Source organism: Glossina fuscipes, unplaced genomic scaffold (assembly GCF_014805625.2).
Source record: "Glossina fuscipes isolate IAEA_lab_2018 unplaced genomic scaffold, Yale_Gfus_2 177, whole genome shotgun sequence".
NCBI lineage: Eukaryota > Metazoa > Arthropoda > Insecta > Diptera > Glossinidae > Glossina > Glossina fuscipes.
The window spans coordinates 1,020,600-1,032,782 of record NW_023998520.1 but is presented as its reverse complement, the minus strand read 5'-3'; the positions used below and the strand labels follow the sequence as shown (position 1 = coordinate 1,032,782).

The following is a 12,183-nucleotide window of genomic DNA, read 5'->3' as shown; positions in this document are numbered from 1 at the left end:
CCAATCAGGTATTTACAACAACTTTTGGTGATTGAGGTAATTGAATCTATTCCTTGCAGTAGAGTAAACGAAATAGGAATGGGAATACCATACTTAACACTAAGATCCATAACTTATTACCATTCCAAGCTTGCCTTCACCTTATGCTAGCGCCACCATTTATAAATCAGAAAGGATCAAGAATTACAAAAATTTATCACTCTGTTAGACGAATTGGTCTCCTTGTCAGTCGTTAGCGCCGCCATACAGAAGTCCAGTCGATTCTACCATACAGCATTACAACGATATTCGATACTACGACGCAAAATGCGTTGAATGACAGCATTACATTTATTTCTCAAAAATCGAAACGAAGCCTATTAATTTTTTGTCTTCGGTGCATTTTGAAGGACGAGCGAAAGAACAGCTGTAATACGAGGAAGATAAATATTTTTCCAACCGTGCGCAACATATTTTGCGTGTGCTACAAAGCAATGAATTGCCAAGATTTAAATTCTGTAGCGTCAGCAATTTATATGGATAACGATGTTGATGGCTACTGTTAAGAAGAGTAAGCGAAGTACTATAACAACCTCACTTTAGAATTTAATTTCTCAGCATCTTGAAATAAACATATATTGAAAAGTCATATTTATAAAATCCAAAGTTATTAGTTAAACTCATCATTATCGTTTGGGAACTGGCGAGCAAGGAGGTTTCACGGAGTCCATCGCAATACTTGCTCTTGGAATTGGTTTTCTTCTTGCAATATTTCCTTTTTGCGTTCTAGATCATAGTTCTCTAAGCAAGTCCAAGAGGGCAGAGTTCATTTTAATCGATTCTTTGGCTCAGTCTTGCGTGAACATCTAACCAAACGAATACTTAATACTAATGAGAACAAAAATTAACAAAATTACAAAATGAACGAATTAGTCATTGTATTTGTGCTCATCGCAATTTTGCACTTTTAGACCGCAAACATCGTCGTCATAAAATTTATTTGCTGCATTAAGCGCGCACAACTCGTTGCTGCTAAGTTTGCCTAATCGAAAGTTTTTTCGCGTCCAACATTTTTTCTTTGGCGTGTTTAATTGATTAAGCCTTAATTAATAGATATATATATGTTGATGTTGAGTTAGGATGGGCTAAACCAGATATAATTGTGTGTTCACTGCTTCCTGTACGATATTGTCATTGTGTACATAATTTGGGTTGCTTACAAAACAAGAAGCGACGAGCTCGCCCTCAATTTTCCCTTTATTTTTTCAAACTAAATAAAAGGAAATGATAGTGATATATAACGGAACCAGATTATTTTTCGGTATCCTTAATAGTAATTATATTCGGCGTAGGCTACACATCACTTCTAGGTTTTTTACTTTACGTATGTATAGTAGCTGCGAGAAGCGCTCTATCATATTTGTGAAAACACGCGAAAGCTAAATAGCTCATGTTTTGCACTAGCAATGGATTTTCGGATTTATTCCGGGCTGCATTTATAAGGGAAAACAGTTATAAGTGAAAAACTAAGTAAATTCCAAACAAAATTTTTTTACCCACCAACATCTGAAATAAAACAAAAAAATTTAGATTTGTGAAAAGTGAGCAAATTAATTTTTTTATCTGCTGTTTACTCTAATTGTCTAATTAATGCTCTTAAAAAGCCCAAGTTTGTAACCAGTGCTGCGCAACCCATCTTTCCATACATTATAATATATTGTCGCTACCATTGATAAAACCCAAAGGATCAATCTATAATCAATCTCATCACTCTACCGAAAAGACATAAGGAGTAAAGCCGCCTTAAGGAATATTTTGTGAAAGTTGGGTTTTATTTCAATTTTAAACAGTGATTAAAAAGAAAAAATTTATTCGACAATATCTTTATAAATTTATGATAATGTATAATTATATAAAATATAAGGGAAAAGATATGAAATTTAAACAAAAATTTATCTTACTGAATCCGAATTTTCTTTACTTTGATATTTAGGTGACCGACCTAAATAGTCCTTTTCTTCGGCTATCTTTACCCTATTACCATGGAAAGACTTAAACTCATCTTCTGTTTCTGTTAACAACAGTACTGTTCGCTCTTGATTTTGCAAAGATCTCATTCATTAGAGCTTTTTTAAGAGAGTGTTCTTGCGACACTAACTGACAAGAAAACCGAAAGCATTGTTAATTTATATTTCAAATTGCCTGCACTTTGTTAATTACGACTATTTGCATTTTTTGATAATTCCATGCCGCAAATGCAATCATCTGTGCCATCGACTCGGAAAGCAACGACACTCATTGTTTGTGAATTTTTGTTGTTTCTTTGTTAAAAATGCTGATTATTTCCTTTCATTTCATTTTTTTAAAAGTTTTATATATAATTTTATTTTCATTTACGTTTGTATCATTTTGTTGTTGATTGCATCATGTTGTTTGTTGACAAATGTCAAATTTGCACTTTGTTTCGCTTTTTTAACGAAAGCCATACGTAATGCAAAATGAGATAGCTTTTGAGTTGCGCCATTGAAATGAAAGTTAGTTCACAGCAGCCACCAATAAAATCTAACTATGTAGACAAATTTGCTTGTGATTGTCCCCAAATTCGTTCTCTGAGTTACACTAAATCTGCCGACGTAAGATTGCTGTCGTTGGGAACAAATTTTGCATTAGGATTGAGCATAAAACCAAGAAACTTTACCACAAAATTTCTCTCTTCGCGTTGCGCTTATAGAAAACAGATGTTAATAACTGGATTATTTTTCATTTTGAAAATTAGAATGTGTTTAAAACTAAATTTGTAAATTGTGAAGGAAAAGAAAAAAAAAATTGGTTAAAGTACGCACAATTTTTATTAAATAGCGAGCCATATAAAGAAGGAAGGATCAGTATGAGACAAGCGAGAAAGATTTTGCAGGGTACATCCAAGCCACCAAAACACGAGTAGATAGATTGTTTCCAGTATTTAAAAGCGATGTATATTGTGTTATATTGTTATATGTAGATATACGCGAAAACTCCGAGCTTCCGAAGCAGCTTTCCATTATGTTATGGAAAAATTGGTATGTGTGATGATATGAGGATTGCAAAGAACTGAGAGATGCTACAAAAGACGTACACAAGTTAAGCGATTGATAGATTGCGACCAAAAAAGTATAGCGTACAACCAAAAAAGTATAGATTGCGACCAAAATAATAAATGTTTAGTGAGAGAAAGAAACACACAGAGAAGAGATAGACAAGGAAAGTGAACGGGAGAGAATTAAAAATTGTAAACAAAACATACAAAGCACAGAACACAAACAATCAAATAACGACAATTGCACAAAAATCCAATCTAATTCAAGTCTTATTTTTAACAGGCAAATTCCTAATGCGACTGCTGCGTATCAGTCTGAATTGAAGGAGCTTCTAAAAACTGCCAAGCAGACAACGCAAAGCTCTTAAAAGAGTAGACTCAGAAGTTGGAAAGCTTGAGCAGCTGTTTAAATGCAATGAGGTACAAAATACGGCGGCTTACCGTAAATATTACATAGATATTTATGGCCAGCATGGGGTGGTTTTTTGGGAGCGTCTTGTGAGAGGTGCAAAGAATGGTTTAAAAGCGGGTATTGGAAATTTGAAGTTGTTTTTAGATGACCTAACAATAGTTTTAGCGGAAGTCGAAGGTATTGTGAATGCAGACCGTTTATATACGTTGCAAGCGATTGTAACGATTTTTAAGCCTTGCCACATCTCGCTTTTTAACTAACTGTAAATGTATCTTAGCCTCCATAGAGATGGAAAGCGATGGGTCAGCAAAATCGCAATCGTGGTCTTAACGACATTCTTTAATTAAACATTACTCGAAGCATAGCAAATATTTATATGAGCTGAGGTCCGTACATCATAACAAGGACTATTTAACTAAGAGCAATAAAATTGGGGACGTCGTCCTACTTTATGATGACAAGAAGCCAAGATTATTGTAGCTGCTAGGGGTGGTTGACAGAACAAACCAAGGCGGAAAAAGTCTTGTAAAAGCCTGTGAAGTCAGCCAACAACATAAAGAGACGTGAAAAATTCCTTTATCCTTTGGTGATATCAGCGCCCGTGGAGGAGGACGTAGAAAAGCATGTATAGTATACCACACATTTCGCTTATTTAACGTATTATTTTAAACTTATTCTTTTTCCATGTTAATAAGAGAAAGAACACGTTATACAAAACAAACAAAATAACAGTTCTTTAACTTCTAGTTTAAGGCTTTATTGTAAGTTAAAATAATAAGTTCGTATTGAATAAATAGCGAAGCGTAAAAACCGACGACTGGAGCTAAAAGTGTTAATTAAAAAATACTAAGAAATCAAATCGTGCAAATGCACTTAAGATCCCAACGTGCAGCATCTCAGCATCTGGCAATTTAGCAACTGACAATTTACATCTAGCATAAAAGAGCAAAATTCCAATATTGAATCATCATTTAATATATTGTCACAATTGCAACTACTGGCATTAACTATGGACAATTCTTTGCCAAAAAAACCACTCTCTTGCAAACTTTACGTGAGAATATACATATAAAAAAAACATTAGAATGTGCAAAAAGTGATAGTAGCAATAAGAACTCAATGAGCGCAAATATAAATATGAATATATAAATGCTAATTCACCTATTTAATCACTAATTGCGGATGTATTTATGAAATGATCGGGTTCATTTTCGCAAAAAACATGCAGATGACTTTGGCGGATATATGAATACAAATTCCATACTGTATTTTTCGAAGTTACTTTAGTTTTATCTACATGTCTAAACATGTTACGCCCATTTTTGTAATCGAATATTTCTAATCGATCAAGGAATTTGTGCGAAAATTTTCATCTTTTTCTGTGCCCTTAACGGTTGGCGAAATTTACATGTCATATTGACTGGCCTCAGTAAAAATAAGTACATGCAAAACGTCTATAACTCTAACGTTAACCAAGCCTTTTCGGTTTCAAACAACAACCACTAATTTAATTATACCGATTGTCGAAGAATTTAACCAATTCAATGCGCTTTCCTGGAAAGTAACTAATATCAAGGAACGCAGCTGCACTACACTATTATCGAACGAAACTTTTTGGCTTAGAGAAAAGATAGGTTTACGAAATAGTATTGTGGGCATATTCGAGAAAAAATAATTCTCTTCGAAGAACAAGTCCCTTATCATATTAATGCAATTCAAGGTATTCAACATACTGCATTCAATGAAACGAATCAATTTGATTTAAGTTATTTAAACCGTAATGAAAATTCTAAAGTAACCTTTTATTGCTTTGTCTTCAAAAACTCGACGTAAAACAAATTCTTTATATGATATTGAGTGAAGAAAAGGTTATCGGGATTTTGAAAGTAAAAGAAACTTGAAATTTGACCTACATTGAAAATTAAAGATGCTCTGAAAATAACACTTAGAAAGAGATTGTAGTGTGATCGCATATCGTGGTTAATATCTATCCACTTTGAAGTGTGACAGAATTATGCAAAATTAGCATAATTCATTTGCAAAAAGAAAAATAAGAATTATATTCACACTTCAACTAGCTGAAAATTGCGTTTCGTAATGCAATACGACTCTAGGCGCCCTAATTAAATTAATCGGTCATAATTTTTTATGCTTGCGCTAACGATAAGATATTTAAGTATAAATAGCCGTAGTAAAATGAAGTAAAGATAATTGTTGTGAATTATCAATTAAACAAAGCGATTCATTCGTTGCGTAAAAAAGGGCATTCCATCCGCCTAAATTATTTAGCTAGGGACAACTTCTAGCCGATCTTGTATTGGAAATAAAAGAAGTTGACAGTCTTGGCGGAAACAGCCAAGCAGTTTAGAAACTTATTCTACACCATTTCCAAAGTAATCCGTGAAAAAAGATTCGTAGGGAATCTTCCTACAATTTCTCCACACTGCCACCAATATTCATTACAAGTTACTATATTGTATTAAAAAAACAGTACCGATGTTTCCATCTATCGTAAGTTTTACTTAACGAATTTCGGCCATTATTTGTTTGTTAATGAAATGACTTTGTTCAATTTTAAGCAAATATAGTATTGCGATATAAATGCCGTTATAAACATAATCATCGATACCCGAAATTCAATGTATTACACACATACTATATTTAATATAGACTCATTAGAATGCTGGGAGGTTTAACACCAAAAGAGCTTCAAGAGATCCATTGTAGAAGCTCTTTTAATCCCATTCCACCCAAATCATATACTGGATACTTCACGAATGCTGATCAAAATTCATATTCCAAACAAGGAGTAGGTGTTTTTATAAAATCAAGTATACCTCACAAACGCATAAATTTAAGCTCAAATATACAAGCCGTAGCGATACAAATAATGTTAAATATAAAATTTACAGTGCTTTCGCTCTATATTCCACCTTCGCAATCGTTTTCTCAGCAAGAACTCTACAATTTATTCTCCGTACTTTCCCCCCATTAATTACATGCGGCGATTTCAACAGCTGGAATACCATCTGGGGCTCATCAGTGAACAACACTCGCGGTACTGTTTTAGAAAAGGCCTTTTTTGATTTAACATGTTGCTCTCCCTCACTTCTTCCTTTGGTTTCCTGGTCTATTTCTGATGATCTACATAATAGAGATCACTTTCTAATCACAATCGATCTTAAACTTTCAATGTCCCCTGTTACTCCAGTAAAACAAGCCAAATTCCTCCTAGATAAAGCGGATTGGATCAATTACTCCAAACAGGCTGAGTCATTTTTGAATTCAAAGCCATTTAACGGGAACTGCAACCATGATGCTGCTATTATGACTAAAGCCATTCGCACGGCTGCTCATCTTTCTATTCCTCAATCCAACGGCTCTTTTAAACGAGCTATGGTTCCTTGGTGGAACAACGCGCTTTCGTTTTTGAGGAAAAATAAAATGGATCTATGGCACCGCTTTAAGAGATGTCCTGATCATGATCATTTGTTATTATACAAAAAGGCCAATGCTCTATCCAGGAAGGAATTGCGAAAATCAAAGGCATTTAGTTTCGAACTTTTTTCGAGAGGAATTCACAGATATACATCAATGAAAGTTGTCTGGAACAAAATCAACAGACTCAATGGGACTTCAAACCTGAACGAAATTTCTGCCATCTGCAAAAGGACTCCAATTACTCTTTCAAATTGTATTGACAGATGTGCCACCTTCTTGTAAAATTGCATATTTACCTTAGAACTTGAAAGTTGTCTCTCCAAATCGAAGGGGAAGACACCTGGTCTAGACCGCATCTCCTACCAAATGATCAGTGCGCTGTCTAATTCAAGTAAAAAGAAATTGCTGGACCTATATAATATGTTTTTTTTGACATATACCCTACATGTGGAAACTGGCAGCAGTTGTTCCAATTCCAAAGTATAAAAATGTCTGCATCGCATCGGATTATCGCCCAATCTTTCTTTTATCTTGCCTCTCAAAGGTATTGGAAAAGATTATGGCATCTAGATTATCTTGGTTTTTCGAGTCCAAGAACCTGATAACAAAGCAACAAGTTGGTTTTAAGCGGGGTAGAGGGTGCATCGGCGCTCTGTTACATATTGATTATTTCACAAGCAAAGCAATTTCCGAACGAAATCACGTAATAATTCTCTCAATTGATTTCGAAAAAGCATTTGACAGAGTTGGTCTTCATGTTATTTTAAGACTCTTGAAATCATGGAATGTTGGACAGAAATTCTTCAACTATATCAAATCATTCATGTCGCGTCGTCGGTTTAAAGTTAGAATCAACAATCAGCTTTCTGATTCCTTTCTGCTAATGAATGGCATTCCGCAAGGATCTCCTCTCTCTGTCACGCTTTTCCAGATCGCCTTCAACGAAATTAGCAAAATTCTTTGCCGTGTACCAAGAGTGGAATATTGACTGAAGACTACACGAAAGCAACCAACATCCTCGAATCTATTGGACGAGAGATCTCCGCATGGGGAAACTCGTCAGGGGCTAAAATTTCCATATAAAAACCTAAAAAAATACACATTTGCCGAAAGCAGAATTGCGATGCAGGAAATCTACTGATGCATATTAACGACTTACCAGTACTAAACGTGCAGACGCTGCATATTCTCGGGCTCACTTTTTCCAACAAGCATCGTTGAAAGGCACACTGTGTTCGGTTAAAAAATTCTATTTTAACAAGGGTGAATTTCATACAGTACGTTGCTTGGAGAAGCCATGCGCATATTAACACTATTGCTTATCTTACCAAAATGCTTGTGTTAAGCAAGATTGACTATGCTTTGATAATTTATGGCAATAGCTGCAAATCTAATATGAACATCCTTAAACCGGTCTATCACCAAGCAGTCAGAGCAAGTTGTTATGCTTTTCGGCCGACGCCCATAAATAATATTATAATTGAAACTGGTCTCCCAACTTTAGAAAATAGACGGTATGAGTTAAAAGCTAAAATAGTCTCCAAGCTTCTTAATTCAAACAAATCTATTCTCGGTGATGACGTGAGAAAGATTATTATTGCGAAGAAAATTTCAAAGTCACCATCTGCAATTGACTGTTGTTTGTACGTCGCAAAGGAATTAAATATTCCCTTAAAAATTTTCCACTCTTTTGGTGTTAAACCTCCATGGATTTTGGAAGACTGCTCTTTTGACATCTCGTTGTCTATGCACAAAAAAGAAGATACTCCAAATTACGTCTTCAGGAATCTATTAGCTGAAAAAACCTAAGTATTGGAGAGTACTGGTTGGAATCTTTTATACACAGACGGCTCAAAATCTTTTGGCCTGCCTCCTGCTTGTGCCGTGGTAGATGATACAGGACAGGTTCTTCTCAACCACCCAGCTTTAGAACCGAATATAAATTCTATATATTACTTTATTAATACTACTAAGCTAATTATCTAATGTACATTTATTTATATTACAGCCGATAGCCTGTGCTGCTAGTGCTCAATGTCTTTTTCTTTTAGTCTAAGAATTTATTTCATTAGTCTAAAATTATAATAATAATAATAATAATAATAATAATAAATAAATAAATAAATAAATAAAATAATGTTACATTTTCTACGTCATCGTGTGCTAATCCATAACTACACGTATTTAAAATAGAAATAGAAAAATAAAGGGATTAAAAAAAACAATTCTTCTACCGTGAATCAAAAGCAAAACAAAAAAAATTGTATAACGTCCAAATAAGAAAAAGGAAAATGAATTTTTTTAATAATTAATTCGTAAGCAAATAAGTATGAATTCAGTTTAAGCAAAGCGAAATAAAACATAAATAAACTAATTCTTGAAAACCGAAAGAAATTTTTTTTCATTTCTGTTGCTGTATGCGATATTGAAAGGTAAAAGACCAACAAATGACATTTAGCTGTTCTACAATTATCAAAAATTATGTTCAATTTGAGTCGCATATTTCAATTACCTATACAAAATTAACTTTATTTTTGTGTTTGTGCTGCTTTCGGCGTATGTTTGTAGTGACGTGTGCTAGAAGCACATAGGATTCTAGAATTTATTTTTGATTGCTTCAAGTACATTTTTTTATTTAAAGTACTTTATAGCATAGATTTTTACCCCTAAAAATGTGCTAAGTTCTTTTATTACTATGGAAAGAAAATGGATTGAAAGGGGATTTTGGACCCCACATCGAGGTCTCCCACAAACTTTTTGTGGCCGACAGGAGACCAACACGCATGGTGGATATTGAAAGGCTCTAGGTACATATGATCCCCGGTCGACAGGTTAGGGTTTTCTCAGTCCGCATATTCGATAAGGGCTAAGTGCGCGCAATTTCTTTTGGTTGTAACCGTCCTAGTAGTTTCCGTGAGCGAATATATAGAACCGCTCTCACATCTCAAAAACAATCTAGCTCAGCTACAGCAGGTACGCAAGACTCATAGGTCTCCATTTTTCTTGTAGTGGCACTGCAAGGTTGTCCTAAAATTTATTAGATAGCAGCTTTAAATACAAGTGCACGTAGGTAGACCTACAATTACATTGATTAAATTAAAGCGGCCACTGGATCACAACACCAATGAATGGCCATGTTTAGCTGACAACATTGAAGATATGGGCTCCCATTTACTACGTCGAACATCAAATAGCTCTCCATTACATTCAGATTGCTTTTTCCAGCGTGTGGGCTTTGTATTTATTATGCTTTAGATAATTACAGTTTGCCATTAGTTCATGGTTTTATTAAGGAAACTTTGCGTTTATATCCTGTGGCACCATTTATAGGTCGATATATGCCCCGTGATGTTTTAATTGGTGGCTATCACATTAAGAAAAAAGTAAGTATTTCAAATTATCTGTTTCCACTTTGTATTTGTGACTTCGAGATTTTTGTAATTTTTCCCTAGTCACTGGTCTTACTGTCGCTCTACACAGCTGATCGCGATTCAAAGCACTTTCCTGATCCTTTGGCCAGAAGGATGGATATTCAACGAGAGTTAACTGTAGGCGGTGTTACAAGCCCGTGGAACTCTACCGGTTGCCATTGGCGATCGTTCATGTAAAGGTCGCAAAATAGCAATTAGACAAATGCACCACTTAATCAAAGAGGTAAATAGCGATTTCATTTAACGAACATTCACTAATTAACCTTTAAAATTATTGTTAAATATGCGTAATCATGCCTACCAAATCTTTCATATATTTTTCCCAAGAAAGCTTTGCAGACCTATTAAAGCCAGTGGTATAATTGATAACTAAAAATAAACGCACACCATTTGACTATACTGTAATTTTATTGTAAATGAGATGATTGGCACGACAAAGTGATTATTAGAAAGAACACATAGAACGCAACAAACTGGAAAAACCGCCATCTGGATATCGATTATGGTATAGTATCCCGTTTAATATAACCGATTGCACAAGATAGTGCCAGGAAAGTCAAGCAATGGTAAGAAACCAACTAAGGTAAGACGGGATAGTAAACGTTTCTCGCGCAACCCGCTTTCTTCGGACGAAGAATTTAATCTAGGAAATAATTAATGATTAAAATTTTGAATTGGGTACTATAAAGAGTTATCGTAAGTTCTACCGAAATACTGTGTCGTGACTATATAATAAAGTGTTCGCTTTTCCCTTTATATTTAACCAATATCGGAGACTATATAATAATATAATTTTTCCTATAAAAATTTTAATATATTATCAATAATAAATGCGCAAATGAACTCCGTCCCCTGGCTGTTTCGTAAAACGCACCTCACCCGTCCAATTAAGCTTTTAGAAGAAGCTTCAAATGCTTTTCGACATCAAAGAAGTCATAGCTAATAAATTTCTAACATTATTTCTTAAGGCGAATGAATCATTTTTAATTAGGTTTAAGAGAATAAGTGAAAACACCTTCATTCTATAGCCTTTACCTTGCGAAAACACAACGCCATCGAGTAAGAGGCCGTTTTAATAGCTCTCGAATTTATACACCAAACTGCACTATTCATGTTAATCATTGTAATGATATGATAGCAAGCCAATGTATGCCACAGAGAATATCCGAAAACAAGAAAACGAATACATCTGTCTGATCTCAGCATAAGAATGATTTATTTATGCTTGCGTACCTTCCAACAAAAATGATAAGCAAAGTAGAAATGGAATGGCGCAAAGTAGACAACCCACAGAAATGACAACTATCAAGGATTTTAAACGTGGAAATTGCAAAGATGTACCGGTAACCCGAAAATATCTAAGCTGTTGAAAAACCTGTTGTAAATCAATGTAAGCAAAATGTCATATGTTCTTATTACCAGAAAAGCTTCCCATGAAGTAAACCAACTAAAGTTTCATGCCCTGTAACATGAAGTTTCTCGCATAGGCATGCGGGCGTTGTAGGCGTCGACAAGTTTGCCCCGCAAACCTTATTACGACTTCGAATTTCAACATTTTTTGTACTTTTTTGCTCTGTTTTAATACTATAAATATTTATTTAAAATATAATAATTACATAATACATAAAAATTTTCAATTTAATAATAAAAACTCTTACGTGGTCTTGTTAGAAGAATATCGCTTTCTTACTTGACAGTTGAATACAATTTTTCGGGTCGTGAAATATTGTGAAAATTCAATTCTTCCTCTTGCTCACACAATTTCGGGTCGTCAAATATTGTGAAAATTCAAGCATGAACATATTTAATATATTTATTTTTCGTGATGTGTCTTGTGATTTAAT

General features: G+C 34.4%; 1 protein-coding gene across 1 annotated transcript; it reads left to right on the top strand.

Annotated features, from left to right (window-relative positions):
- The first annotated feature begins 10,180 nt into the window (after positions 1–10,180).
- On the top strand, positions 10,181–10,594 carry LOC119641806 (cytochrome P450 315a1, mitochondrial-like). Its single transcript, XM_038040655.1, has 2 exons — positions 10,181–10,291; positions 10,361–10,594. The coding sequence occupies exons 1-2, from the start codon at positions 10,247–10,249 to the stop codon at positions 10,514–10,516; spliced, it is 201 nt and encodes a 66-aa protein (XP_037896583.1). The 5' UTR covers positions 10,181–10,246; the 3' UTR covers positions 10,517–10,594.
- The last annotated feature ends 1,589 nt before the right edge of the window (positions 10,595–12,183 follow it).

What these genes read in the sequence shown, in the direction of transcription:
- LOC119641806 (XM_038040655.1), top strand. Translation starts at nt 10,247, where the DNA reads ATGCCCCGTGATGTTTTAATTGGTGGCTATCACATTAAGAAAAAA. An exon ending in GCTATCACATTAAGAAAAAA is followed by an intron (nt 10,292 to 10,360) that starts GTAAGTATTTCA and finishes ATTTTTCCCTAG; the next exon opens with TCACTGGTCTTACTGTCGCT.